This window comes from Phocoena sinus, chromosome 20 (genome assembly GCF_008692025.1).
Source record: "Phocoena sinus isolate mPhoSin1 chromosome 20, mPhoSin1.pri, whole genome shotgun sequence".
Taxonomy (NCBI): domain Eukaryota; kingdom Metazoa; phylum Chordata; class Mammalia; order Artiodactyla; family Phocoenidae; genus Phocoena; species Phocoena sinus.
In genome coordinates, this window is record NC_045782.1 from 20102089 (window position 1) to 20128660 (window position 26572).

General features: G+C 43.1%; 3 protein-coding genes and 1 non-coding gene across 19 annotated transcripts in view; 2 read left to right on the forward strand and 2 right to left on the reverse strand.

Annotated features, from left to right (window-relative positions):
- Nucleotides 1-2640, reverse strand: part of LOC116745245 (AP-2 complex subunit beta-like) — a 79765-nt gene extending 77125 nt beyond the window's left edge. For 12 of the 14 annotated variants that reach the window (XR_004347337.1, XR_004347344.1, XR_004347345.1 and 9 more), the window contains exon 1: nucleotides 2110-2235. The gene's annotated coding sequence lies outside the window, so the exon portion shown is untranslated. Of the gene's footprint in view, nucleotides 1-2109 lie in introns of all 14 variants that reach the window. The other 2 variants (XR_004347343.1, XR_004347339.1) reach the window with 1 other exon arrangement.
- A 59-nt stretch (nucleotides 2641-2699) lies between these two features.
- LOC116745247 (peroxisome assembly protein 12-like) lies at nucleotides 2700-5957 on the forward strand. The gene is made up of 3 exons (XM_032615814.1): nucleotides 2700-2899; nucleotides 3193-3746; nucleotides 4566-5957. Exons 1-3 carry the CDS (start codon nucleotides 2726-2728, stop codon nucleotides 4963-4965), a joined length of 1128 nt encoding a protein of 375 aa, XP_032471705.1. The 5' UTR covers nucleotides 2700-2725; the 3' UTR covers nucleotides 4966-5957.
- Nucleotides 5958-7113: 1156 nt separating this feature from the next.
- Nucleotides 7114-7210, reverse strand: LOC116746490. The gene has a single exon (XR_004347747.1). It is a non-coding gene; the product is annotated as a Z30 small nucleolar RNA (small nucleolar RNA).
- Nucleotides 7211-14498: 7288 nt separating this feature from the next.
- Nucleotides 14499-25462, forward strand: LOC116745243 (protein SLFN14-like). Of its 3 annotated transcripts, XM_032615804.1 has the most exons (6): nucleotides 14499-14597; nucleotides 15621-15849; nucleotides 16713-17785; nucleotides 19276-19404; nucleotides 20336-21050; nucleotides 23275-25462. In XM_032615804.1, exons 2-6 carry the CDS (start codon nucleotides 15812-15814, stop codon nucleotides 24107-24109), a joined length of 2790 nt encoding a protein of 929 aa, XP_032471695.1. In that variant the 5' UTR covers nucleotides 14499-14597; nucleotides 15621-15811; the 3' UTR covers nucleotides 24110-25462. The 3 variants fall into 3 exon arrangements, with proteins under 3 accessions (XP_032471695.1, XP_032471697.1, XP_032471696.1); XM_032615806.1 differs by lacking the exon at nucleotides 19276-19404; XM_032615805.1 differs by lacking the exon at nucleotides 15621-15849 and having other exon boundaries at nucleotides 14506-14597.
- The last annotated feature ends 1110 nt before the right edge of the window (nucleotides 25463-26572 follow it).

The window sequence follows — 26572 nt, forward strand, 5'->3', positions numbered from 1 at the left end:
AAAGCAAGCAATTTCCTCCTCAAATACAATCCACGCTGCTCCCTTAGCCTGGAAAACCCTGTCACCATGACTGTGACTTTCTCCAAATGTACTCATCTTTTGAGGTCCACCTAATCCACAAAACTTTCTCAGTGGACATCTGGTCCTGATATAAGATGCAGGAGATACCAGGTTACATCGCTGTATTAGAAAGCAACTGGCAGAAAGAAGCTGAGATAAAACGTGAGGCTAGAAACGATCTTCCCCTTGGTTACAAAGGCCAATATAGCTTCTGTTTAAGCTAGTTTGAACGGCCTCATTTCTCCCAGCTCTTATTGTCTCTTCCTCTAAACTCACCATATTAACCTATCTGATGGCTCTTCACACCTTTTAACGTAAGTGCAATCAATTTTTGTGTCTTGCTTATTACACCATAAACCTGGGAGTGGGATTTGTGATGAGGTGTTTATTATTTATTGGCTGTAATAATTGACATTGTTATTTTTGACTGCCTTTTTTCTCACATAACAACATCAGTTTACTTTTGGAATATTCTCAAAGGACTATTAAGGTGTCTTGCACTCTTCTGGCTAAGAGTGAAACAGCGAGTGGAGATGAAATCTGAACCAAGGTCAGTCAATAGGGATCTGAATCATAAGTACAGTGACAGAAATTTGTTGAAGCTCGTTCATTGCAACAGCGATGCCTGTATGACACTTTGCTAATTCTTGCTAGAAACATCCAGTAGGACTGTGTAATTCCTGTTCCCTCAGAGCTGGTTTTCCTTATTTTGTTAGCTACTCCATATTTTTCTAATACATTTTTTAGTTTAAATTAGCCTGTTTTCTGTTGCTTGTAACCAAAGAACCCTAACTGATACCAATGTTTAACTAACTTCCCACTCGTCTTAGGTGATGCTATTTCTCAACTTTGTCTTTTTGCTGTTCACTTAAGAAAAGCCTCTCTGTAAGAGCTACCACTGACCAAGAACCTAAAGCTAGGTGTTTTATATAGATACATTATCTCTACTCCTTAAAACTCTGTAAGGTAAAATCTTCCATCAATGTGACTTCCTCCAGCAGGTATACAATCAGACTATAAAACACTTTTTTTTTTTTTTTGGCCACGCTGCATGCAGGATCTTAGTTCCCCTGGCCAGGGATCCAAGCCATGCATCCTGCAGTGGAAGCACAGTGTCCTAACCACTGGACCGCCAGGGAATTCCCTGAAACACTTTTTGGAACCACAATTAAGGTTAATTTGCAAGTTTTTATTTCTCCTATTGAAACAACTAAACCCAAACCTTGTTCCAGCGTTCTCATTATGTGAAACAATTAACTATCTTTATACCATAACGTCCTCTATGGTATAAAGTAAGCAAACTTCTATTTCTAGCTATTTAGCCCAGGGGTTGAGGGGAGAGGTTGGAGAGAGAGGAGATTAACTATTATCCAAATTCAGTAAACCTGCAGCTACTCAAGGCAATTGCATACGATGTAAAAGCAGTTTGCAAAAGGTCAGGTTAATTACATTAACTTTGGTATACAATGAAAACTACCTTCTCTGCCAAGCCTCCCCAATTCATGCTAGTTAGAATTCAACAGCATCACTCCGTTTTAGCACTGTATTCGTATCGCTAATGTGACGCATCCTACCGTGTTCGAGGGTAGGAACCATTTTCATTTAGTGTAGCAAGTGCCTAGAGTTCCGCTTGAACGTAACCTAACCTAGAAGACAATTAAGGTACCAGCTTGAATGAAAAATAATCGTCCCAAATTCTGAACAAGAGCAGGAAATTTTTTTTTGTTAATAATTGGCAGCCATAAGGCTAAAGCTTCTATCTCGGCTTTGTAGCTTCAAATCCTTCCCGAAGGCGGCAAAAATAGTGAGCCACCACCCCCGCCGCAAGCAGAGTGAGCCTTCCATCTCCACATTCGCTTGGGTCCCTCGCCTCTCTCTATCGCCCCAGGGAACAAAGGCCTCAGCAACAGGCCGAGCTCTGGCTCCGGGAGCCAGACGTCAGCGCGGCGACCCAACACCTTGCCAAAAAGACTCTGTAGAGAGATATCAGCGCCTCTGGCTTTCCAACAAGACAGCGATGCAAAACCAGCTGAGAAAAGTAAAACCTACCAGCGGAAAACTCCGCTCCAACCGAGCCCGCTGGGGGCGGAAGCGGAAGTCCCTGTGAGATCATAGAGTTCTCTAGTTCCGGTCGCGGGGCCGCGTTCGGGGCTAGAGCGCCTCTCCACGGCCACCGGGCTCCAAGCGGCTTCTATTTCCGGTTGCGGCTTCTGACATAAAGCCGAGACCTCCTTTTAAACGCGGTGTCGCGGGTTCCTCGCCCCTCGCCTGGGGTCAGCTCGCGAGGACTGGCGCGGGCGGGGGGATTGCACAGCCCACAGCTGAGCCAGGCCGTTGGGGCCGGCCTGCACTGGCACCTTCGATCCCTCAGAGCCGCCTGGCTTTTGAGCCCTCCGGATTGGGAGTCCGTGGTTGGCCGCCTCCAGGACTGCCGCTCGAGAGGCCAGCGCTCCTTCGCCGTACCTGTCCCCCTATAGTCACGCTTTTCCCTGTGAGGTGCAGCATTAATCAACTCACCTCTCCCACACACTGCTTCCCTAACGTGGGTGTCCGCGTTGACTTCATTCTTCACCTTCCCTTGAGGCCCCTCCCCTCTGCCTCCGGAAGAGGTCTTTTTTGCCCAGTTCCTGTAAGATAGCACCCATCTGGCACCCCCAGAAAGTTCATGCTTACTAGAGTTTGTGGGCAAAGTAAAACCCAGTGCACACACGAAACTATGGCTGAGCACGGGGCTCACATCACAACTGCTTCGGTGGATGACCAGCCATCCATCTTTGAGGTGGTAGCACAGGACAGTTTAATGACAGCAGTGAGACCTGCTCTTCATCATGTGGTCAAGGTAAGGATTTAATTCTCTGAAAAGTTTTAGGAACGTCCGGATAAAAACCAAGCCAATAATCTGAATTTATTTGTTGGCCTAAGTTTTGAAATAACCAATTAGCATATAATGCACATCACATGATTTAATGGTTATGGAGTCTCTTGTTATGTGTACTGAATACCCAGCACTAAAGGGAGGTTAAGGTAGACCCAGAAAGAAGTGTGGAAATTCAGAGGGAAAAAAAGGAAATATAAATACAAGGCATAGTAGCTGTGTAATGAAATGAATTTCATTTATTTATTTTGCTTTAGGTTCTTGCAGAATCAAATCCTGCCTGCTACGGCTTCTTGTGGAAGTGGTTTGATGAAATCTTCACCCTGCTAGATCTTCTGCTCCAGCAACATTATCTGTCTAAAACCGGCGCCTCGTTTTCTGAAAACTTTTATGGCTTAAAGAGGATCGTAATGGGAGACACACACAAGCTTCAGAGATTGGCCAGTGCTGGTCTCCCAAAGCAGCAGCTTTGGAAGACAGTTATTTTCCTGGTTCTTCTTCCCTATCTGAAAGTGAAACTGGAGAAGCTGATTTCTAGCCTGAGAGAAGAGGAAGAATATTCCATCCATCCCCCTACTTCCCGCTGGAAACGATTTTACAGAGCCTTTTTGGCAGCCTACCCATTTGTTAACATGGCCTGGGAAGGCTGGTTTCTTGTACAGCAGCTTCGATACATCCTAGGAAAGGCTCAGCATCACTCACCACTGCTGAGTCTGGCTGGGGTTCGGCTAGGTCGACTTACAGTTCAGGATATACAAGCTCTGGAGCACAAACCAGCCGGAGCCAGCATGGTGCAGCAACCAGCTGGGAGGTGAGGCCTTAACATTTCCCCAACATATTTGATTAATAAATCCTAAAATCTTATCCCAATTTTATGAAATTTACCCACCTCAGTCCACTTCGGGGTATTTCATAAAATCATCGAAAAATTCTTGTGTCCATAAAACAAGGATTGTCATCCTGGTAAAATTCCTCATCATACTGGCTACATTTTTGCACACACTTGGTATGTACCAGGCCCTGTGCTAGGTGTTTACACATATTATCACAATCCTCATCACAGCTCAATGAAATAAATGCATTAGCACCACTTAACAGTTGAGGAAACTAAGTTCTAACATTTGAGTACCTTGCCAAGGCCACACAGCTAATAGGCAGCAGAGCTGAGATTCAAGCCAGATCAGTACAATTCTAAAGACTGCTCTTAACCATGGTGCTATCCCACTCCTAGTGTCTGTGTTCTCTGACAAGTTCAAATATATTCCTCAGTACTGCTGAGTTGTTTTTTAAGTGAGTTATTTCTTTTTCTGGATATACTATCTTCCACCCCCATAAAAGGTCTATATAATCAATGGCTCATTAATTTCCTTCTCAAAACACAAAGCAACAAAGCCCTAGTCATTAAAAACGAAGCTTAGCTCCTAGAACTCCTAAAATACGGTAGGCCAGAAAGAGGAATTGTTTCGAATAGACACTTACAAGTGAAAACGCCAGTCCAGCAACTATTCAATCCCCAAGCTGAATCAACGATTCTAATGAAAAGTGTAAGAATTGCATGCATATTAGTTGTTCTGTGATTGTACCTAAATAAAGTTTCTCCTTTTGCCTCCTTGTTCTGTTCTCCAAACAGCGTTGGCGAGAAGATGAAGTCAGCTCTGAAGCAAGCCGTGGGAGGTGCCGCCTCATGCCTCTCTACTGGCCTTTCGGTGGGTGTATTCTTCCTGCAGTTCCTTGAGTGGTGGTATTCATCCGGAAACCAAGAAACCATCAAGTCATTGACTGCCCTGCCTACTCCACCACCACCGGTACATCTAGACTACAATTCTGATTCTCCCCTGTTGCCCCAAATGAAGACTGTGTGCCCACTGTGTCATAAAAACCGGGTGAATGACACCGTTCTCGCCACCTCTGGCTATGTGTTTTGTTATCGCTGTGTGTTTAATTACGTGAAGAGTCACCGAGCTTGTCCCATCACAGGTTATCCAACACAAGTACAGCATCTGATTAAACTGTACTCCCCTGAGAACTGAAAGGGATTAGCACCTTGTCTCACAACGAAATGACTGCGCTATAAGGCCAGAGGGCTGGTTTTCCGCACGGTAAATAGCATTGTTTGATCATCCTCAATTAATAATTGTATGAACTTTAAACAGCCACATGGATTTCTTTAAAAGGATGTACTCGTTGATCTTAACCTTTTAGCTTGCTCCCTAGACACCTCTACTTAGAGTTGATCAAGCTGGTCAGAGTGAGAGAATCAGGACTGGCAGGGGATGTGAGGGTCAGCATAGAGAAGGGGATAAAAGAGGGTACTCGGCACAGAAGCTTTTCCCGTCCCCTTCCTTAAAGGACAAGAGGTATAGAAGCTCTCAGGAAAAACCCAAGTTAGACCTCATAGAGTGGGTAGTGAAGGGGAAGCAGGCCTTTTGAGAAAGGAAAGCATTTATCTGCCTATTAGAAATAGGTTTTATCGGTTTGCAAACAGTATGAAATATGGACCTGCTTTATTTTATTTTATTTTATTTTTTAATACAGCAGGTTCTTATTAATTATCGCTTTTATACACATCAGTGTATACATGTCAATCCCAGTCTCCCAGTTCATCCCACCACCACCCCACCACCCCCACCATGGACATGCTTTTTATAGAAATACTTAGACACACTTTCTCCTTCCATATGCTGAGACTCATTTGTTAAGTAACATTTGCCATAGTTTATCACCTTTTAAAGATCCCTTTGTGAACCACACATATCTTCTTTGGGAAACTGGTTACAGGAAAATAGGGGTTGAATGTATATACAGAATAGTCTGAAGACTTCAGTGTGAAAGCAAAGCTATTAATGAAGAGATGAAGTAAAATACTGCCCTAACTATGACTGTGTAAAGACAGGATCTTTTCATAAGCTCTTTCTGCTTGCTGTTAAGAGTTTGCTAAGCTGACATGAATTATTCTGGCTATTACTAAAGTTTCTATGAAACGCTTAAGTAAATTTTAAGAATAAATGTTTTTTGGCAAAGAGCTGTTCCATGTCATGATTATGTAGAAACTGAAAGATTAGTGGAGGTATTTAGAGTAAATTTTTCATTCAGGCCACCTCTGACTTTTTTTTTTTTTTTTTTTTTTTGCGGTACGCGGGCCTCTCACTGTTGTGGCCTCTCCCCTTGCGGAGCACAGGCTCAGCGGCCATGGCTCATGGGCCCAGCCGCTCTGCGGCATGTGGGATCTTCCCGGACCGGGGCATGAACCCGTGTCCCCTGCATCGGCAGGCGGACTCTCAACCACTGCGCCACCAGGAAAGCCCCTACCTTTGATTTTTTGAGGCATTATGTATTAACATTTTGCTTTTTTTTCTAATTCAATATTGGAGAGAAATCCTCTTCTCCAACAGCAAGACTTCAATCTTGAGTGAAATACCTTATTTCTCAAGTGAAATACTGCACAAACACTTAAGTTGCCACTGGATTGGCAGGGTTAAACATACAGGTTAAAAACATACGGGTTAAAAAAAAATCATTACTACAAGAGGAAGGATGAAAATGATTTTTAAGTGCCTCTGCTGAGACAGGTGTTGTCCAATACAACTCATTTTAGCAATTCAAAGCACATTTTCTGATAGCACTAAGATAATAGAACTAAACTTTGAAATAGAATGTCCTATAGATTTTAAAATATTAACACTTTTATGTACCAAGAGAAGAATATAATGGATATTTGCAAAAATTCTTATTAAACCACAAGGTTTTACCAGAACAAATACCATAGTTAAGTAAACTTTTTTTTAATTTAAAAATTTTTTAATTTGTTTCAAAGTTAATCCCAAGACACACTGACTTCACAGGAAATCCAATGAGAAATGTTTTTGTAGGCTGAACACCTGTTTCCCCTTAGTCTCCCCCCAAAAAACATGTACATGTTAATTACTTTCATTTTACAATCACTGCTAAGTAAACATTTTTAATATAGTAATAAGTCAATAAGGTAACCGAACCAGATTCAGGATTGAAATAATGCAGTTTTCCATGAAGATATCAAAGCCATATTTTTCACCTCAACCTACAAAGAAAAACAGGAAAGTATCAGTAATTCAAAAGAATATTAAACACTCTTACACATAATAAAACCAGTATCCTAATAGACTAGAACATTACCAATGTGGAAAAACCACAACCAGAATCAGCTCAGAGAGAAGATTAAGGGGTCACACCCTGGTCAATGCCAACACTGAAGCAATGGCAATGCCAGGTCAGACTATACTTCACTCATCATTGCTTTTCACCTCCTTGTATTATCTAAGAGCAGCCCAACACCCTATTTTCACATCCAAGAAAACTTAGGTTTACCCATGAGAAGAGAAGACTTCTTTTTAGATAAGTTGCAACCGTGGGCTTTCAATATTTGCTCTTCTACTATTCACCTCAAGCAACTCTGCTGTACAAAAATGCAAACTTGAACAAGTTTTGTTTTGGAGGTGCTTTTTTAAAATTTTTGAAATGCAGAGTAGAGTGGAGAAGCGTTTCCAGTTCAAAAACATTTCTTGTTTTAGTGAGTCCAAACACCATGCATGATAAAATCTCAGGGATGTCTGTGAAGGGATTTATAATCTAGTTCTAAAGCAAAATCTTTAGAAAAGATTTTCTCCTAAAATCCTTTATAAAGTAAACTCCAGTTCATTTAACATACAATTTGATTTACAATTCTGCTGCCAACAACGATGAAAAGTATAGTCATAAAAAATTTTATACAAGAGTCTGCTAAAGAGTCCAAGACCCAGGGAGGCTAGGATTCGACAAAGGTCCATAGCAAAATAAGAGCAATGCTGGAAAGAGAAACTGAGGTCTGATTACCAGATTTATATTTTTCTACTACCAGCTAAATACAAGGTTTAATATCATTTTTCTCCAGGCCATGGGCAAGATAAAGGAAACAATGCAAAGCCTGGGTAATTCACAACATGGATGATCAATTTCTGAATGAGAAAGCTGCCTGCATTTTATTCTAAATGACACCTGGTAGTTTACTATCGCTGACATGCTATGCTAAAGTACTAGGATCACAAACAATGTCAACCTCTCCAGCTTTTCAGCATTGTATCTAAATAACAATTCTGGAGACACAACATGCCTCCTTCAGCCATTTATAAATGTCAATAGCTTGATACTCCATAGTTAAAAACGTACAGCTATGGTCTGTGTTCTCCATTCAGCAACTGAATTCCACAAAGAGAGGGAAACTAGTAAAGTGCCTGTTTAGAGGCTCGAACCTTTATCTCATCAACCTGTGCAGAAGTAAGTACACGTTACAAAAAGCAAACAGGCTAAGAGAACTTAAATAACCTTGTCTAAAAGCATGAAACTTGTGAGCAGAGCTCCAAGTGTGCTCCAGCCACACACAGAGGGCACACTTTCCTAGTTTTCTTCCTCAGTACGCTTTCCTCTGTCTGGAGCGCCTTCTCTACCCCTTTCAATCTGGAGAAAGTCTGTAGTTCTAAAACCTTGTTCAAACGTCACCTTCTCTGTTAAGTGGTCCCTAACTCCCTCAGTCATCCCCTCCTCTGACTCCCACAGCACTTTTTCCCACCACAGTACGCATCACACGCCAATTATTCACCCATTCACGTCCCCCACCTCCCGTCTCTCCCACCAGCCCCATTACGCAGAGCTCCTAAAGAACCAGGACTTCCTCTTACTGGCCTTTGCATCCATTACACTCAGAATGATGCCTGGTACACAGAAAGCGGCTCAATAAGCGACGGTTTAATTCAGTCAGTGAACGACCCTCCCTACTAAACCCTAAGCGCCTGGATTATACAGGCATCAGCACGGTTTATAAAGCCGACTTACCTCCAACATTTCACGTAGGTTAAGGACGTCCCTCAAGCATCTCTAAGCCCTCCGACCTCCAACTTCTAACTCATGGCATTCTGCATGGCACCCTGCGCAGGACCACCAATTCTTATACACGGTGTATCCTCAAAACGATAATAATAACAATAACAATACTACTGCTGATAATAATAATAATAACATCCAAACCCCACCAACTTCAGGAAAGACTGAGACGCCATCCTTCCGGGGAAACACAAGGCCGGATCCAGGGCTCAAACCAAAGCCTCAGGCAGGGGGTCCGCAGCCCGCTTTCCGAACCCCGAAAAACTCTTACGCCCTAGACTCTCAGGAGGCCTGCCCAGGCCTGCAGAGGCTGACCGCAGCCCACCCGCCGCCATTCAGTCCCAGAGGTACGGGCTTGGGGCTTCCCACACTGCTCCATCTCGCTACCCTGCCGGCTGCCGTAGCAGCCCGATCCGGACAACCAATCCCGCGACGACCAGTGGACCACGTGGGCCGCAGCCCTGAGGCTCGGCTGGTGCTAGGAGCAGCCAATCGGAGGGCTAGGCGAACGCCGGGGTTGGAGTGGGGAGGGAGGGCCGGAAGGCGCAGGCGTCTCTGCAGTCTCTTCTTGGCGTGGCGGGCTACATGCTCAAAGTTGAAAGCAAGACCCTGAGTTGTCCCTGCCCGCCCTCCAATTCCCTGATCTCCGACCTTGGGGAGACTGACATCCGGAGTGGTTTTGCTGGTGCCTCGTTTCACAACTGGGGAAGGGCATCTGAGGCGGGCTGTAGAGGGCGTGTGTGCCCTGGCTTTCCAGGAAGAACTATCGATTCAGTGTTCGACAGTATCGTGCTTGCGCCGAATTCCCGCCTGAGGGCTAGGGGTTGGGGCGGACTTCGATGAATGTGTCCCTCTCTCCCCGACCAGGAGAAACTCATTGGCTTGTCAGGGGCTTGGACTCTTCCTGAATAAGCAAGAGGTGCCACTAAATATCAAAGAACTGCGAAAGAGAGCAAGAAAGACTTCCTGGGAGAGGTGGCATTTGATCTGGGTTTTGAAAGATGCGTTGGATTTGGAGATTCTGGGAGAAAATAATTTAACTCCCGAATTAAATGAGAAAGCATAGGGGAGCTTACCAAATTTAGGTAAAGTTGAAACTGGTGTAGTGTTTTCCAAAATTCAGTGAGTTGGAAATACCAGGAGGAAACTTAACAACATAGATGTCCCCCAGCATCAAAACCAAACGACAAACTCCCACAATCCAGACTTACAGAATCGTTAAGGTTGAATCTGGAGTTGGAACCCAGGTGTGTATATTTTTAATAAGTACCCCAGGGGAGATTCTGATTCACACCAAAGTTTCAGGACCAGTGTTAACATAAAGAAAGGGGGTGATAAGAGATTTGAAAGACAGGGCAAGACTTTGTTAAAGATAGTGGCTTGCTGGCTGTGTAGTTTAGACTACTCTGGAGAAAGTGGGAGATTTAAAGATTTCAGAGTCTGAGGAGATGGGTGATCACAGCTGAAAACTCAATATGCAACTGTGTTTTTAAATAGATTGAAGGAATGCAGAGTGCAAGAAGGGGAAGCTATTGCCAAGTGATTGCAATGGTCCAGGTGAGAGCTAGTAAGAAATGGAGAGGTGGCATATGAAGGACAGCAGGAGGAATGTGATGAGTGTCAGATAGGGATGGGGAGAAAGATATGAGGAAATAAATGGAGAAAAATGAAATGTCCTCTCTACCAGACCTATGAAGGACCTCCATTGTACTTTAAGGATAGACTTTAGACAGTGAAGAGAATGGGCCTTTACAAGTGCTGTTTCCTCTGCCTGGTTTTCCCCTTCCTTCATCCATCAGCCCTTTCTCAACCTAGTGCATTCCTTTTTTTTTTTTTTTTTTTTTTTTTTTTGCCGTACGCGTGCCTCTCACTGTTGTAGCTTCTTCCATTGCGGAGCACAGGCTCCGGACGCGCAGGCTCAGCGGCCATGGCTCACGGGCCCAGCTACTCCGCGACATGTGGGATCTTCCCGGACCAGGGCTCGAACCCATATCCCCTGCATTGGTAGGTGTATTCTTAACCACTGCGCCACCAAGGAAGCCCTTAACTTGGTGCATTACTTGCAGGTTTCAGCTCACATACCATCTCATTTATGAAATCTTATCTTGTTCTCACAAGCATAGTCACTGACACTCCTTAGAACACCCCAAGCACACTGTTCATATGTTTCTAGCTCTCCAGAATGGCACTAGAGTGTAGTGGTCATGCATATGGACTATAGTATTTGCAAGCACCATAAACTCTCTGTTCCTCAGTTTCCCCACCTGTGAAAAGGGAATAATGACAGTACCTACCTCACAGAGCTGTTATGAGAACTGAATGAGAACAATGCGATAACACCTGGTGTTATCACATACGTTGTATTGCAATGAGTTCTTTAATATATGTGTTCCCCCTCTAGATTGTGAACAGGACATGTGTCTCATTCTTCTTGCTAACAGTAAAGGCTGCATGGCAGAATGATAGTAAATGGGTTTTGGAATCAGATAGATAGGAGTCCAAATCCCAGCTCTGCTACTTACTAGGTGTGTAATCTTCAACTTTACTTCCCTGAACTCAGTTTCTTCAGTTATAAGATAGTGAAAATAATGCATGTCTTATAAGTTGTTACGAGGACAATTTGAGATGATCAAAGTTGCAGATCTGGCCCAAAGAAGGCAGTCACTAAATGGTGCAAATGATGGGTGGCCCCAGGACATAGTACCATGTTCAGAACACAATAAATGCTTAGTAACTGATTATCCTGATTATTGAATGAAAAGCTGACGTTATATGCCAGGCACCATGCTAACCTTTTTATATACATCATCGCACTTCATTCTCACAAGAACTGTATGGAGAAGGCACTATTATTATCTCCACTTTACAAAGAAGGAATGTGAGGTTTGGATTATCTTAACAAGGCTTTCTAAGCTAAAAAGTGCTAGAGCTAGGATTTCAAGGCCCTTGGTGCTTTAAAAAACAGCTGACTGAATGAGAGAATGAATGAAAGGAGACTTACCCAGAGTCAGGTGGTGGCGTGGTAGAACCAGCACTGTTACTCTTGGTCACCATGCTATCTAGTCTGCTATTCCAGCCGAATCATCTTGACAAATGAATTGAGAGTGAGATGGACGCTGGTATTTGGCAGTTTGTGTCTACTGACCAGGAAAGCTGTGCTATACCTATCTCGGCTGATAAATTGAAGTGCTCGGTGAATAAACACAAATAAATTGGGAGCTCTAGTTCTTCGCCAACTGTCAGCAGTGTGGCCAGATCATTTTCCCAAGACCTAGAAAAAAATCACTGTACAAGCTACTGATTTCAAGTTGCTTTGTATCATGAACAATTGCTTTGAGGTATCAGAGCCAGAATGTGAGCTCCTCGCTGGCCTGATAACGTACTATTCATAGCCAGAGGACTTAACTAAGGAACTCTGAAGAAGGAAGAGAAACCCTCTTTGCTCATCTTTCACATTATCCTTCCTTCTCCTGATTTGGTCCCTAATAGTACATTAAAGAATAAGAAGGAGAAAACAATACAGTTCCTAGCTCTTCTGCCCCAAAAATCTCCTTCATGTTGATTGGGAAGGAAAAAGGAAGTACTTAGGTAGATTTCAGATTTTGAAGACTCCAAAGCAATCCAGAATCCCAAACTTGAAAGGCAGTGGAAGGAGTAGGGGCATTTGTATTAAACAGACCTGGCTGTGCATGCCATCTCTTCCACTTAACTGGCCATGTAATCTCAGGTTCCGTATTATGTGCCACACTCCCAGCTTGGTCCCTTGTGCCCAAATGCATATGTCCAGTAAATGACGGTCCTTTTTATCTTTCTAGAAGTAAGTGATATCAGAAGGATTTCAGTGTGAGAGTGAAGCTGAGAATTAAGGTAGGTAGTAGAACTAAAAATGAGACTGGGGACTTCCCTGGCGGTCCAGTAGTTGAGATTCTGTGCTTCCACTGCAGGGGGCGCGGGTTCGATCCCTGGTTGGGGAACCAGGATCCCAAATGCCGCGTGGCATGGCCAATAAATTTTAAAATGAAATAAAAGTGAGACTGAATTTGGAAATGACGTGAGTGAAAAAGGGTTAAAGTTGAAGCTGAGAGCAGACATCTGCAGTTTACTATGTTGCTGTGCTGATTATTCATCATGGTATGTATTCTGCCTCCTATCCTGGAAATAACTTTTGAGCCAGACAGGTACAAAGTGTCATGCCAACAAAGCAGAACTCCATAGGAAGAGTAACCTCAGTTAAAAAAAAAAAAAAAACCTGAGGGGGTATTCAGAAACCTATTTCAGAATGCCGTTTCAGCATAAGCAAATTGGAGTAGAAACAAAGAGTTGTTTGATGGTTTGACTTACGCGAGAGAAGCATGTTAGTTTCCTGTGGCTGCTGTAACAAATTGCCACAACTTTGGTTGTTTAAAACAATAACATTTTATTCTCTCACAGCCAGTTTGACATACGAGGGCAGAAATCAAGGTGTTAGCATGGGCTGTGCTCCCCTCAAATGCTCCAGGGGAGAATCCATTTTGTGCCTCTTCCAGCTTCCTGTGCCTGCCGGCATTCCCTCACTTGTGGCCACATCACTCCAGTCTCTGCCTCTGTGGTCACATTGCCCCCTCCTCTTTTGTAGGTATCAAATCTCTCTCTACCTCATTCTCTTTTTTTTTTTAAGATTTTTTTTGATGTGGACCACTTTTTCAAGTCTTTATGAATTTGTTACAATATTGCTTCTCTTTTGTTTTTGGTTTTTTGGCCGCGAGGCATGTGGGGTCTTAGCTCCCTGACCAGGGATCGAACCCACACCCCCTGCACTGGAAGGCGAAGTCTTAACCACTGGACTGCCAGGGAAGTCCCTCTACTGAATTCTTATGAGAACACTTTTGATTGGATTTAGGACCCACATGGATAATCCAGAATAATTTCCTCATCTCAACATCCTTTCTTAATCACATCTGCAAAGACCCTTTGTCCTTGTAAGTTAACGTTTATAGGTTCATCATCATCATCATCATCATCAATAATTGCTGGCCAATATTCACTTGTTCCAGTTTAACCAGCATCCCCCAAAGAGATAACTGTCTCTTACCTGTTTATTTTTTTCACTTAATTGTTTTTTTAATTACGCAAACAATTGATGTTCATTTTAGACCATTTAGAAAATACAGAAAAGTTAAAGAAAAAAAGGAAAGGAAAAGAAATTCAATGAAAAATCATCTGTAATCCTCTCACCCAGGGGTAGCCAAACCTTCACCAAAGAGTATTTTTCTAGGCTGGGTCTTGTGTCCAACAAAGAGGAAAAGTAGGAAAAAGAGAATAAAAGTGAATAGAATAGGACAAACGATTTGGAAGGTGATAGAATAGGTTAATATTGTTCATAATAGATATGTACAGGACAGCTTAATCTAAAATAAACGTAGAGCTTTGAAATGAAATTAACCGTGACAGGAGATGCTTGTATGATGTATAGAAATAACACTCAGCCCTTTAGAGGAGGGACGTTTTAGCTTTGGCCCCTCACTTGAAAACCCCTGAATTTCCCCATTAATACTTCATTCTCTCCCAGAGGTCTGACCCTGGCCTGCCAATCTGCCCTGTCATAGGCTTTTTTTGAGTCCTTATCAGCCTTCCTCAGGGGTCAATGTTATGAAGACTAGGGGAGTCTGGCAGAGTTCCTGCTCCTCCCAGGCTGATATCAAAGGGCAACAGGGACTGTGACAGAAGGCAAACATTCAGACCAAAGCCAGATGTGGAACTGAAGCAACAAGAGGAAAAGCAAGAGCATCAGGTAAAAAAAAAAAAAAAATTTTTTTAAATCTCATTCCTCTCAGTTTATGTCTGAGAGCATGAAGAGCTTAGTAAAATCATAGCTCAGGAGCAACTTGTAAAGGAGAATGAGTGAGAAGTTTGGGGAAATGTGGAGCAGATGTTCATACGGAGCTAGACTCTCAGAAAACTTTGTATCTATCATGGTTGTCATCAGCAACCAAGTAACATCAATGAGCCTTGGGAGTCATGAGAGTATAGTTCTGCTAGTACAAAAGCAATTAGATTTATTTGTGAGACCCAGCAGGTGGAAGTTATAGGGAAACAAATTATAGCTGAAAATAAGGAAGCTATTTCTTTTTTTTTCTTTCTGCGGTACGCGGGCCTCTCGCTGCTGTGCCCCTCCCGTTGCGGAGCACAGGCTCCGAACGCGCTGGCCCAGCGGCCATGGCTCACGGGCCCAGCCGCTCCGCGGCATGTGGGATCCTCCCGGACCGGGGCGTCCCCTGCATCGGCAGGCGGATTCTCAACCACTGCGCCACCAGGGAAGCCCAGGAAGCTAGTTCTAACAGAGCTGTCAGAAAATAGACGGGGACTAATTTGAGAGATAATGAGTTCGTTGTTATTGGCGGTGTTCAAGCAGTTGCTGGAAAGCAATTTGTTCAGAGTTGCTAGTATTATAGAGCATTGGTCCCCAACATTTTTGGCACCAGGGACCGGTTTCATGGAAGACAATTTTTCCACAGACTGGGGAGGGGGGAGGGGGGAGGGGGAGGGGGTGGTTCGGGCAGTAATGCGAGTGATGGGGAGCTATAGGGAGCGGCAGATGAAGCTTCCCTAGCTCGCCGCCGCTCACCTCCTGCTGTGCGGCCCTGTTCCTAACAGGCCGCAGCCCAGGGTTTGGGGACCCCTGTTACAGAGAGTATTTAAGGTAGATGGTTGGACCAGATCTTTAAAGTCCCTTCCAACACTTCTGTGATTCTATGATATAATAGAAACTTATCAGAAATTTCTCTAAGAGCCAAACATTTACATTTGCTTATAGGAGATGCTCACCTATGAAAAAACAACTCATCAGGTTGATTTTGGTTTGCCTGGAGGAAGTGAGAAGGCAACCAAGGCAAGCTAACAGCAGAGGAGAGGACCCATCCTGCTGGATGCCTGCTTTTTTCCCTCCTGGTGGATATAAACAACACCCACCTGGCCTCTGCTTAGCAGAGATCACACAGAAAAAAAATGGGTTCCCTTCTTCTAGAGGAAGAATTTGGGTTTGGGTTAGTAAATATTTTATTTTGCAGTTAACAAAGACTAAGGGGGCTGTCTCTGAACCATCTGCTTCCAGGTGCTAACTTCAATGTAGGTGGCTGTTTTCTGGTCTGGGAAGCAGAAGGAGGTTGACCACAGTTTAATATCTATGTCTCAAAGGCTCATGTCCATTCCCCAGTCTTAGGGGTTCCCACAGCACAGGCAGAACTATTAGGAGGGATGGAAAACTCCTGTTCCTGCATCCCACTGTATAAGAAATGTACTTTTAGAAGAATGCCTGAAGAGCTTAAAAGATTTCTGCATTTGGTATCAATTGTTATTCTTTCAGGAGTAGAATAAGACTTTTTAAAATGTATAAAATAGCACATAAAGAATACCAAGTTTTATGCTTGTTTTTATAGCCAGATCTTCTACATCAAATATACTCCAAAGCTATACTCCCTTGGTTCTTTGTTGTCTTCTCTTCTTTCCCCTCTGAATTATAAATAGAGGCATCTTCTGATGGCAACTACTACTTCTGTGTAATTTGCTTTGGCTTCTGTGCCAACCCATGCCCCTTATATCTGGGCTCACTGTTCGTGCTTCCTGATTTTAAATGAAAAATGGCTAAAAGTTCAGCAATTTTTCCATTATGGTAAAATATTAAGCATTCAGTTTATCTATTCCTGTTCATGCTGTGAAGGCTAAAGGTCTTGGCAAAGTTGTGAGAAAACAGTAATATCAAAGATGATTTCCAATGTTAAAATGTATCTCCAATAATCTATAGCTTTGAAGAAAATTTTGTAATCTCTGTAATTCTTGTTAACGTAGAAGCAACATTTCTGTCCTAATTATTTATTGGAACCCCTTTCTGTCATTGTTTGGGGCACAGAAGGGCTGCTGAGATGGAGAGTCTCAAGATGGATACGGAAATGCTCTATCCCGAGATAATTGTAGAAGTGGGCAAAGTCACTCTTGGAGAAGAAAAAAGGAAGAAGATGACCAATAGCTATTTGAAAAGAACTGAGAATTCTAAAATCATCCAAGCGACATGTGCACTGTTAAATTCTGGAGGGGGTGTGATCAAAGCAGAGATTGATGATAAATCCTACAGTTACCGATTCCATGGGCTGGGACAGGACCTGGAAACTTCTTTTCAAAAGCTCCTTCCTTCAGGTTCACAGAAATACCTTGACTACATGCAGCAGGGGCACAATCTTATGATTTTTGTGAAGTCCTGGAGCCCAGATGTCTTCAGCCTCCCGCTAAGGATTTGCAGCTTGCGCTCCAATTTATTTCAGAGAGCTGTGACTTCCACCGTCAACTTGAGTGCCAGCAGTGCCCTGGAGCTCCTCCGAGAGAAGCAGTCCAGAGCTCAAAGAGGAAGATCAAAGGTGCAGGAGCTGCATTCTCAGAAAGCTCTTGACAAATACATTCAGGAAGAGGAAGATATGAGGATGTGTGCCTCAGAATTTGTTAAAAAAGATAAACTCATCTATAAGGAGAAACTCGACTTCAGTGAGTCCACACATGTCGAGCTTAAAAGGTTCACCACCAAAAAGATCATCCCTCGGATTAAAGAAATGCTGCCCCATTATGTTTCTGCATTTGCCAACACCCATGGGGGATACCTAATTATCGGGGTGGATGATAAGAGCAAAGAAGTGTTTGGATGTAAGAGAGAAAAAGTGAACCCTGAATTATTAAAAAAAGAAATAGAAAACTGCATAGAAAACTTGCCTACATTCCACTTCTGCTGTGAGAAGCCAAAGGTGAATTTCACTACCAAAATCTTGAATGTGTACCAAAAAGATGTCCTGTATGGTCATGTCTGTGTGGTACACGTGGAGCCCTTCTGCTGTGTAGTATTCACAGAGGCCCCAGATTCCTGGGTCATCAGGGACAATTCTGTCACAAGGCTGACGGCTGAGCAGTGGGTAGCCATGATGCTGGATATTCAATCAGGTAAAGCAGACAAGACGTCATTGTCCAGTCAGCAGGGAGGAGCCCCTTCTCTGCCTTCTTTTGGGTATTTGGTCAATATTTTGGTTAGAGAATAGAAAGCTGGTTTTGCTTACAAATCTTCTATTAAAGGGTTATTTTCTAACATTTTTAGTTCCAAAGACTCAGAATATGAACTGCGTGAGGTCAAGAAATGCTTGGATTTTCATCTCTTTGGGGAAAGTTATAGTATGCCATCAGCCATGAATTCATGAAAGTTCCTTTTTATGCACTGTAAAGGTCTGCTGAAAAAAAATTGCAGGCTGATAGTCTTAGTCTAAAACATTCATCAATAGTCTCTCTCTAAAGATGATATTTCAGAGAAACGTTGTTTAAGAAAGACTCTCCACTAATTCTTTTAAGGGAAACTTGTTGACAAATTTGAATTGTTTCAGTAACATTAGGAGCCGGTACCTTGAACCACTAGGCTGAGGGCACCACCAAGTGGAGAAAAACTTAACGCAAAAGAAGGTGCCAGGTACAGGCCTCCCTTATGGCGCAGTGGGTGAGGGTCCGCCTGCCGATGCAGAGGACACGGGTTCGAGCTCCGGTCCGGGATCCCATGTGCGTCAGAGCGGTTGGGCCTGTGAGCCATAGCCGTTGAGCCTGCGCGTCCGGAGCCTCTGCTCCACAACGGGAGAAGGCACAACAGTGAAAGGCCCACATACCTAAAAAAAAAAAAAAAAAAAAAAAAAAAAGGTGCTGGAGAGGGGATGGTGGTGGGGGAGGAGGACTTCCTGTGTTTTCACTTCCTTACAGTTTTGCTGAGCATCAGCCCTGGTGATTTCAGATCAATCCATAAAGGACTTAACGGGCTGAATGAAGTTTATCGGTTTGCCTTCATGGTCAGTAAGTTCCAGATTTGATAAAAGAAGCTCAAATGAAGACTTCAGTGATTTTATTGGATGATACTTTCTCTTATCTTAAATTTGTTTGAGTTTACTTACACATACACACACACACACACACACACACACACATAAACCCCAAACTAGAGATCCTACTACTTTCCATTCCATCTAAACTTTGGGGTGGGGGGGACTTTAACAACTATAATAATATTTTTAAAATACTGTGCCTACTTTTTCTGACACCACCCTACCACCACCACTACCACCACTACTACCACCACTACTGGAAGCCTTTTCTTCTTAGAGGTGACCTGGAACCAGAATATTAGAGTTGGAAGGAACCTTAGGGATCACCTGCTCACCCTTGCAGGAGAGAGGTGAAATGACTTGCCCAAGATAAGTCGCAGGTGACATAGAAGATGCATGGCCCTACAGGAGTCCCAGACCTCTTTTCCTAACATATGTGAACTGTTTGAGGCATAGAAAGAATGAGAACAGCTCAGGCATGACACACACCATATGTCAACAGTAGGAAGAGCAATAGAAACATTCTTTAACTTTTTTTTTTTTTCATCTGAAACAACTCTCCATGGATTTATTTAGCTCCTTCCAATTTGGCCGCAGACTACAGCCTTCACCTGATTTCACCAGCTTCATCTACACGAAGAAGCCCGTCATCTCCCATCAAAGTTCTGGAATTTAAGGGGGCTCTACAACAACGCTTGTTTCCAGGTATTCCTTCTTGATTTCAGCTGAGGGGATTATTTATTTTCTAAAATTAAGTTGGGAGGAATTGGTAGCAATTCATCCAAGCCTTTCTCCTTAGAGAAGATCAAATGTAGGGCTTAGCAGACACAATTGTCCTGAATTAATATACATGGCGAATTCTTGATTTCAGTCATCAAATCCACCCTACACCTCTGTGCGTTTTGGGCTTCCAGTCACAGATGGCTTTTGTTCTCTAAATATGAGAGAATACATTTGAAAGAGCTGCCCCCTGGCTTTCCAAGGCAGAAGGAGGTGAGCCTTGGGGTCACCTAGACTCTTCCTAAGGCAGTTTCTCAGTCTTGACCCTACTGATATTTAGATCAGATAATTCTTTGTTAGGGAGGCTGCCCTGAGAATTGTAGGATGTTTGGCCGCATTCCTGGCCTCTAGCCACTAGATGCCAGTGGCACCTCTCCAGCTATGAAAAATCAAAACATTTCCAGATATTGCCAAATATCCCATGGGGGCAAAATTGCCACAGGAAAAGGAAAGTTCTTAGTTTCCCAAAAGCATCAGGTTCTCTCTCTCTCTCTCTCTCTGTCTCTCTCTCTGTCTCTCTCTCTCTCTCTCTCACACACACACACACACACACACACACACACACACACACACCCTTAACAGGAAGGAATACCTTCCTAGTACTACTGGACCATTTGGGGTTGAGGACAGAGTGCTAGAAGGCTGTTCTGTGAAGACCCCTCCCTGATTGCCTTCCCCTGTATGAGAGCTGCCAGAAACAGTGACTTCTCAGCCCTGGCCTGTGAAGAGGAGATGCTTTCTTTGCAGACAAGGAAACCCATAGTTCCACGGCTAGGCTCATCTCTTCTTACGATGTTGCAGGAATACTTAAATAGCCTTTGAAAATTTTAGTTACTTCTATTCCTTGCATTTTCAGTGACACAGGAAGAGATACAATTTAAACCAGAATCCCTCTGTAAGAAGCTCTTCTCAGATCATAAAGGACTGGAGAAATTAATGAAGACACAGATATATCCTTGTTCTCAGGGGTTTGTGATATTTTCCAAAAGCTGGGCTAGTGACGTTGGCTTCAGGAAGGAGCAGAAGGTCCTGTGTGATGCTCTCCTAATAGCAGTAAACAGCCCCCTTGTACTCTATACAATCTTAACAGACCCCACGTGGACTGGGGGGCTTGTGTACGCCCGGAACACTGCTCGTCAATTAAAGCAGAAACTGGGAACTGTTGGTGGTTACACAGGGAAACTGTGTGTCATCCCAAGGCTGATATACCTGCCCAGCACACGGTGTAGACCACGTGAAATCCCCATGCACTATCCCCGAACCTACAGGCTTGCTGATGAGGATGAAATGGAAAATTTGTTGCAGGCCCTTATCATGGTCTCACTCTGCTCTCGATCTCTTCTGAGTGACCAGCTGGGCTGTGAATATTTCAATTTGCTTGTAGCAGAGCAGTGCGAGCTGCTTTCAGAGAGCCTTCAGGAGACACGAGAATTGTTCCTCCACTGCTTTCCAGGAACCAGGAAGACTGCCCTGGCCATAAAGATCATGGAGAAAATTAAGGACTTGTTCCACTGCAAGCCCAAAGAGATCCTCTACGTTTGTGAAAGTGACGCCTTAAAGGATTTTGTGATGTAAGAGTTTCACTAACTAAACACATTTAATCAGTCTTTCAACAGTATCACACAAGTAATTTGTGTCTTTAGTTTAAGATTTTGCAATGCCTTTGCTGCATATGGACAAGAGCTCAAACTATATACACATTTGCAAGTGATCAAGTAGCTGAGCTAGAAAACGGCACTTTGCAATGTTCAGGCTTAAACATCTCATTAGAAATTAGCTACATATGCATAACTTTAAGTTTATATAACTAGAAACATTTCCCCCCCCACAATCTATGGCCTTAAATTTAAGAAAGGTTGAAACGAACCTATCTTGTTTCACATATACTTTTTGCTTGATATTTAGTGCTTTAAAGTCATAGGGTCTTTCAGTCAATTAGACATTACACCTAATGGGAACTTGAATTTAAATACCATTTATTTCGTTTATAAAATATTTTTACTTGTTTGACTTGTTCTGAGTCAATAATTTTAGAAAACATGCACATTTGCTTCTGATTTAAATCTTTAGCTTTCGATTTAGTAAAAGAAATTGGTTGTTAGTCAATCCAGCAAATGAGGGCTTTTAATTTTGACTTGCTTATTTATTCAACTAATCTTTTTGAGCACTGTTTATATGCTAGGTACTGTGTACATTTAGTGTTAGAGGAGAAAAACATATTGCAGACCTTGCCGTAAAGCCCAATAAGAGAGACAAAGAGAAAAATAAGCAATGGGAGTGTTGTGTAACTATTATGATACTAAAGATATGCTTAACTTGGGCTGGATATTGGTCAGCAAATACTCCCCAGTGAAGGAGATCTTGACTTCCTTCTTAAGAAGTGAGTAGGAGAAGTGAATAAAGGCAAAGGGCACAGCAAGTGCAAAGGCATGGAGATTAGAGAATCATAATGGTAGGTCTGCCTGGAGCCATGAGGGACTGTGGGTATGTGACAGATGATGAACTTGCAAAGGAGGCAGATGCCAGACTATGAAGGATCTTGTAAACTGTGTTAAAGGCTATGTTCTTTATTACGCTTTACAGGTATAAGATTTTTTTGTTGTTTTGTTTTTGGCGGTACGGGGGCCCCTCACTGTTGTGGCCTCTCCCTTTGCGGAGAACAGGCTCCGGACACGCAGGCTCAGCGGCCATGGCTCACGGGCCCAGCGGCTCCGTGGTATGTGGGATCTTCCCAGACCGGGGCACGAACCTGTGTCCCCTAAATCTGGCAGGCGGACTCTCAACCACTGTGCCACCAGGGGAGCCCCAGGTATAAGTTTTTAAATATCCCCAGTCAAAAGACAAATTCAATTCAACAAACATCTATGAACTTAATGTGAGTGGGTTACAGAGATGACTAAGAATCAATGCTTTTCTTCAAGAAGTCTACAGAGTCCAACCTGAAAGAGAGGAACGTGAATAGTTATGATTCAGAACATGGGGGTAAAGCCCCAGGGACTGCACATGCAATCCCACATCTGCAGGGATGGGTGATACAACTTGATTCCAAATTAGAGGTGGCAAGAAACAACCAAGTTTGTTTTAAAAAAAAAAGTATACACACACACACACACACACACACACACACACACACACACACACACACATGCTAAAACATACTATAAAGGAAAATTGAGCTAAGTAAGTAGGATTGGTAGCTCCATAGAGGCAAAGCCCTGCAGACTTGGTACCCTACTTGACATGTCATGGAACTCAGTAACCTCTTAATGTTTTCCTTACCAAAATCTAAAGAGGCTTCTGCTTTTGTACTACAAGTAAGTGGGGAAATAGGATTTTCTTTAGAGGAACTTGTATGAGCCCATACCTCTTTTGCATATGAAAATTATGATATGCCTCTAGGTGACTGTTCTCCAGCTCTAAAAAAGACAGAAAGAAAAGAAATAGTAGTAACAAGTGTAAATTCCTTTTGAGATTTCCTTTAGATGTAAGGAATTTACCTTCAGGGATTGTCAAGCAGCAGAAATGGACTCTGGTAGAAATAATAAAATCTCCTACCTGGGTTCATTTCAAAAGTTTCGCATGCAGATTTAACTTGATAACCCCAAAGAGTAGGGTTTGCAATTATGTATTCTGTCTATCAGGTAACTTGTAAGTAGAGCATTTTTGTAGTTACTGAATCAGTGAATCAGTCTCCAGATGAGAACCAGTCTCTAATGCTAATCCAGAGAATAATAAATGCATGGTATTTCCTTTGTTTATATGGCTGAAGCCCTATTTTCTCCTTCATCCTTACAGCCAGCAAACCACCTGCCAAGCTGTGACCCGGAAAACCTTCATGCAAGGGGAGTTCTCAAAGATCAAACACATAGTGATGGATGAGACTGAGAATTTCTGCAGTAAATATGGTGACTGGTACATGAAGGCTAGGAGCATCACCCATCCAAAGGTGAGGGGCGCTGGAAATGAAAATCTTCACCAAGGGATTCTCTGGCTTTTTCTGGACCCTTTCCAAGTCCGTCACCCAGATATCAATGGCCTTCCCCCTCCATCTGCTCAGTTTCCTCGAAAAACAATCACCAATGGGATCCACTGTGCTCTGGACATAGCAATGCTGATGAAAGAAGAAATGAAGAGGATCAAAGAAAATCCTCACCCCAACGTGTCTCCAGACACATTGGCATCATTTAGGGAAGCTGCCTATGAGGAAGCAATGTGCACTCAGGCTCTGCCTGGGGTGTGTGAGACAGAGACGAACCTGACCACAGAAGAAATTGCAAAACACGTGGCAGAAAGATGTCACAACCTGTTCCAATGTGGATATCTGCCCAAAGATATAGCAATTCTGTGCAGGAGAGGGGAGGACAGAGGACGCTATGAGCTTGCACTACTAAGAGCGATGGAATTATTTGAGACCCACGGAGCAGTGAAGGTCGTGTTCAGCCAGGTCTCTGGTGTTTTGGATGGTCACATCATTTTAGACAGTATTCAGCAGTTTTCAGGCCTGGAGAGGAATATTGTTTTTGGGCTCAGTCCAGAATATGCCCTGTCAGAGGAAGTTCATAAGCTCTGTTTTGCCTCGAGAGCCATTAAACACCTTTACCTGCTTTATGAAAAGAGGGCAACCTTCTGAAAATTATTTCAAACAGTACAGGAAGGGAGAAAGAGCAGAGTCCCTGCTCCCAGGCAGGTGGCAGCTATGCCTTTTCATGCGTTACAAGTGAGGAAATCAAGGCACAGTCAGAAGAGCATGGAGCCACAGAAATGTCTCTTGGGACTGGGCCTTTCAGTCTGTTTGCAGTGTCACTGTCCTTTTCCCACTCCACTCCACCTCTTCCGTGGTACTTATCACTGGTGCCTTGCCTCTTGTTTTTCTAGTCCAATCCAGCTTCCATCTTGTCAACCACAGAAGTCCTCCTCAAATACAGAACTGACTTTGTGACATCCCTGCTAATGTATCCCCAGGGAGTCCCCGCAGTCAAACCAAACTAATTTTCAAGGCTTTCCAGGATACACCCTGACTTACTGTCCTAATGCATCCTTTATTATACCTCTATCTCCCAGTGTTTCTAACGCACCCCAGCCTTGCTGGCCTATTTTGGGGATGGGGTAGGGTGCCCTCCAGGCACAAATCCAGGAGAAAGTGAGGAAATATTCTTTTTGGTTATAATTTCAGATAAAGCCCATCATCTTTCCAAGAGGTGGAAGAGCAGGCAGGGCTTGGAAAAGTGCTCTTAGCTGCCTCTCTGAACTGCTCAGGCCTCCAAGCCAGCCATCTGAACCTAGTGGTTGGCTCTCCTGATACTGGATTGAACAGAAGAACCTCCCCACTTACTCCTGTTGCTCCAGCTACCTGATATTTCATCATTTTTACCTTTCCTTGGGGGCTTTAAGGGTACTTTTAGATGGGAGAAAATAAAGTTCAGCAATTAATTCGTTTTTGATGAAGCAAAAGATACCAGCATGTTAACATTCGGAGAATGGGAAATGTGTGAATTCTCTAAAAATAAAGAGTCAAAAGTGGAGGAGGATTGAGGGAATGGAGAGAACAGGGGTCTGCTAAATTTTAGTCGTAAGCCTCAGTGCCATTTGACTTTGAACTATTTGCATACATTGTATAATTTTTGATAAAATAATTGATTTTTTAAAACAAATTAATTGTTTTAAATATTGCATTTGAGAGTCTTTGTCAGTTCTATGCAGACTGTTTGGTCGGGCTCAAAGTAGAAGGCCTAATCCAGTGGTTCTCAACACTGGCTGCTCATTATAACCATCTGGGGAGCTTTAAAAAATAGCAGTGATCAGGCCAGAAACAAGACCAGTTAAATCAGCATCTCTGGGCCTGGGCCTGGGCAACGGTATTTATTAAAAGTTGTCCAGGGACTTCCCTGACGGCGCAGTGGTTAAGAATCCGCCTGCCAATGCAGGGGACATGGGGTCAAGCCCTGGTCCGGGAAGATCCCACATGCCGCGGAGCAACTAAGCCCGTGCGCCACAACTACTGAGCCTGTGCTCGAGAGACTGTGAGCCACAACTACTGAGGCCACATGCCACAACTACTGAAGCCCGCAAGCCTAGAGACCATGCTCCGTAACAAGAAGCCACTGAAATGAGAAGCCCGTGCACCGCAACAAAGAGTAGCACCCGCTCTCCACAACTAGAGAAAGCCCACACGCAGCAACGAAGACCCAATGCAGCCATAAATAAATAAATAAAAGTTGTCCAGATGATTCCAATGTGCCACCAGGGTTGAGAACTCGTGAATCTTTCTTCTAGTCTGTTCTTTCTGGCCCCAAATGTATGTGTACAGATTTCTCTTCCCATTAGACTGTGAGACCCCTGACAGTAAGGATGGCACTTACATATCTTTATTATTTCCCTGAAAGTAACTAGTGCAGCACCTTGAACATGGCAGGTGCTCAGTAATTATTTACTGAATGGACTTGCTGCTTTCAGAAAATCAGAATCTACTAGGACAATGCTTCTAGCCAATAGAATGAATATCTAATTTTGGAGACTTCAAAGAGGTCAGTGTGGAGAATAATTAACACTGCCATAATGGAGAATAAGAGAATAAAGGAATTTAAACTGCTTTTAGGCAACAACTAAAGGTCCATGTTGATGGAAGTCTGTTAGATTTGAGTTTGAGATTAGGAACTGGTGGAGACTAAGAATAAATGGCTAACTTGAATGTGCTTAGAATTCTACATTTTTCCTACAGACCCTTAATATAATAGATAAAACAATTAGTTTGGTGAAATAACATGCCTGCTGTGAGAAGCTTCTAAAACTTACTTTAAAAAAGAAAGGTACTATATTATGTAAGTTTGAGAAATGGAGAGAGGCAAAATAAACAGTTCTTAGCCACTTGTTATCCAGTCATGATTTTTTTCATTTTTGCTTATTTATTTCTATTCTTTGTTGACTTGCAAAAAATATTTTTACATAGTTATGATCAAGTTGTACAATCAATTTTATATCCTGTGCATGTGTTTTTTCCATGTAATCTTTTTGTGAGGCACTGTTGTAGACTGTATAATTCTTCCCAGTACTTCATCACTCCCTACACCTATACCATGTGTAGTTCCTGAGATTA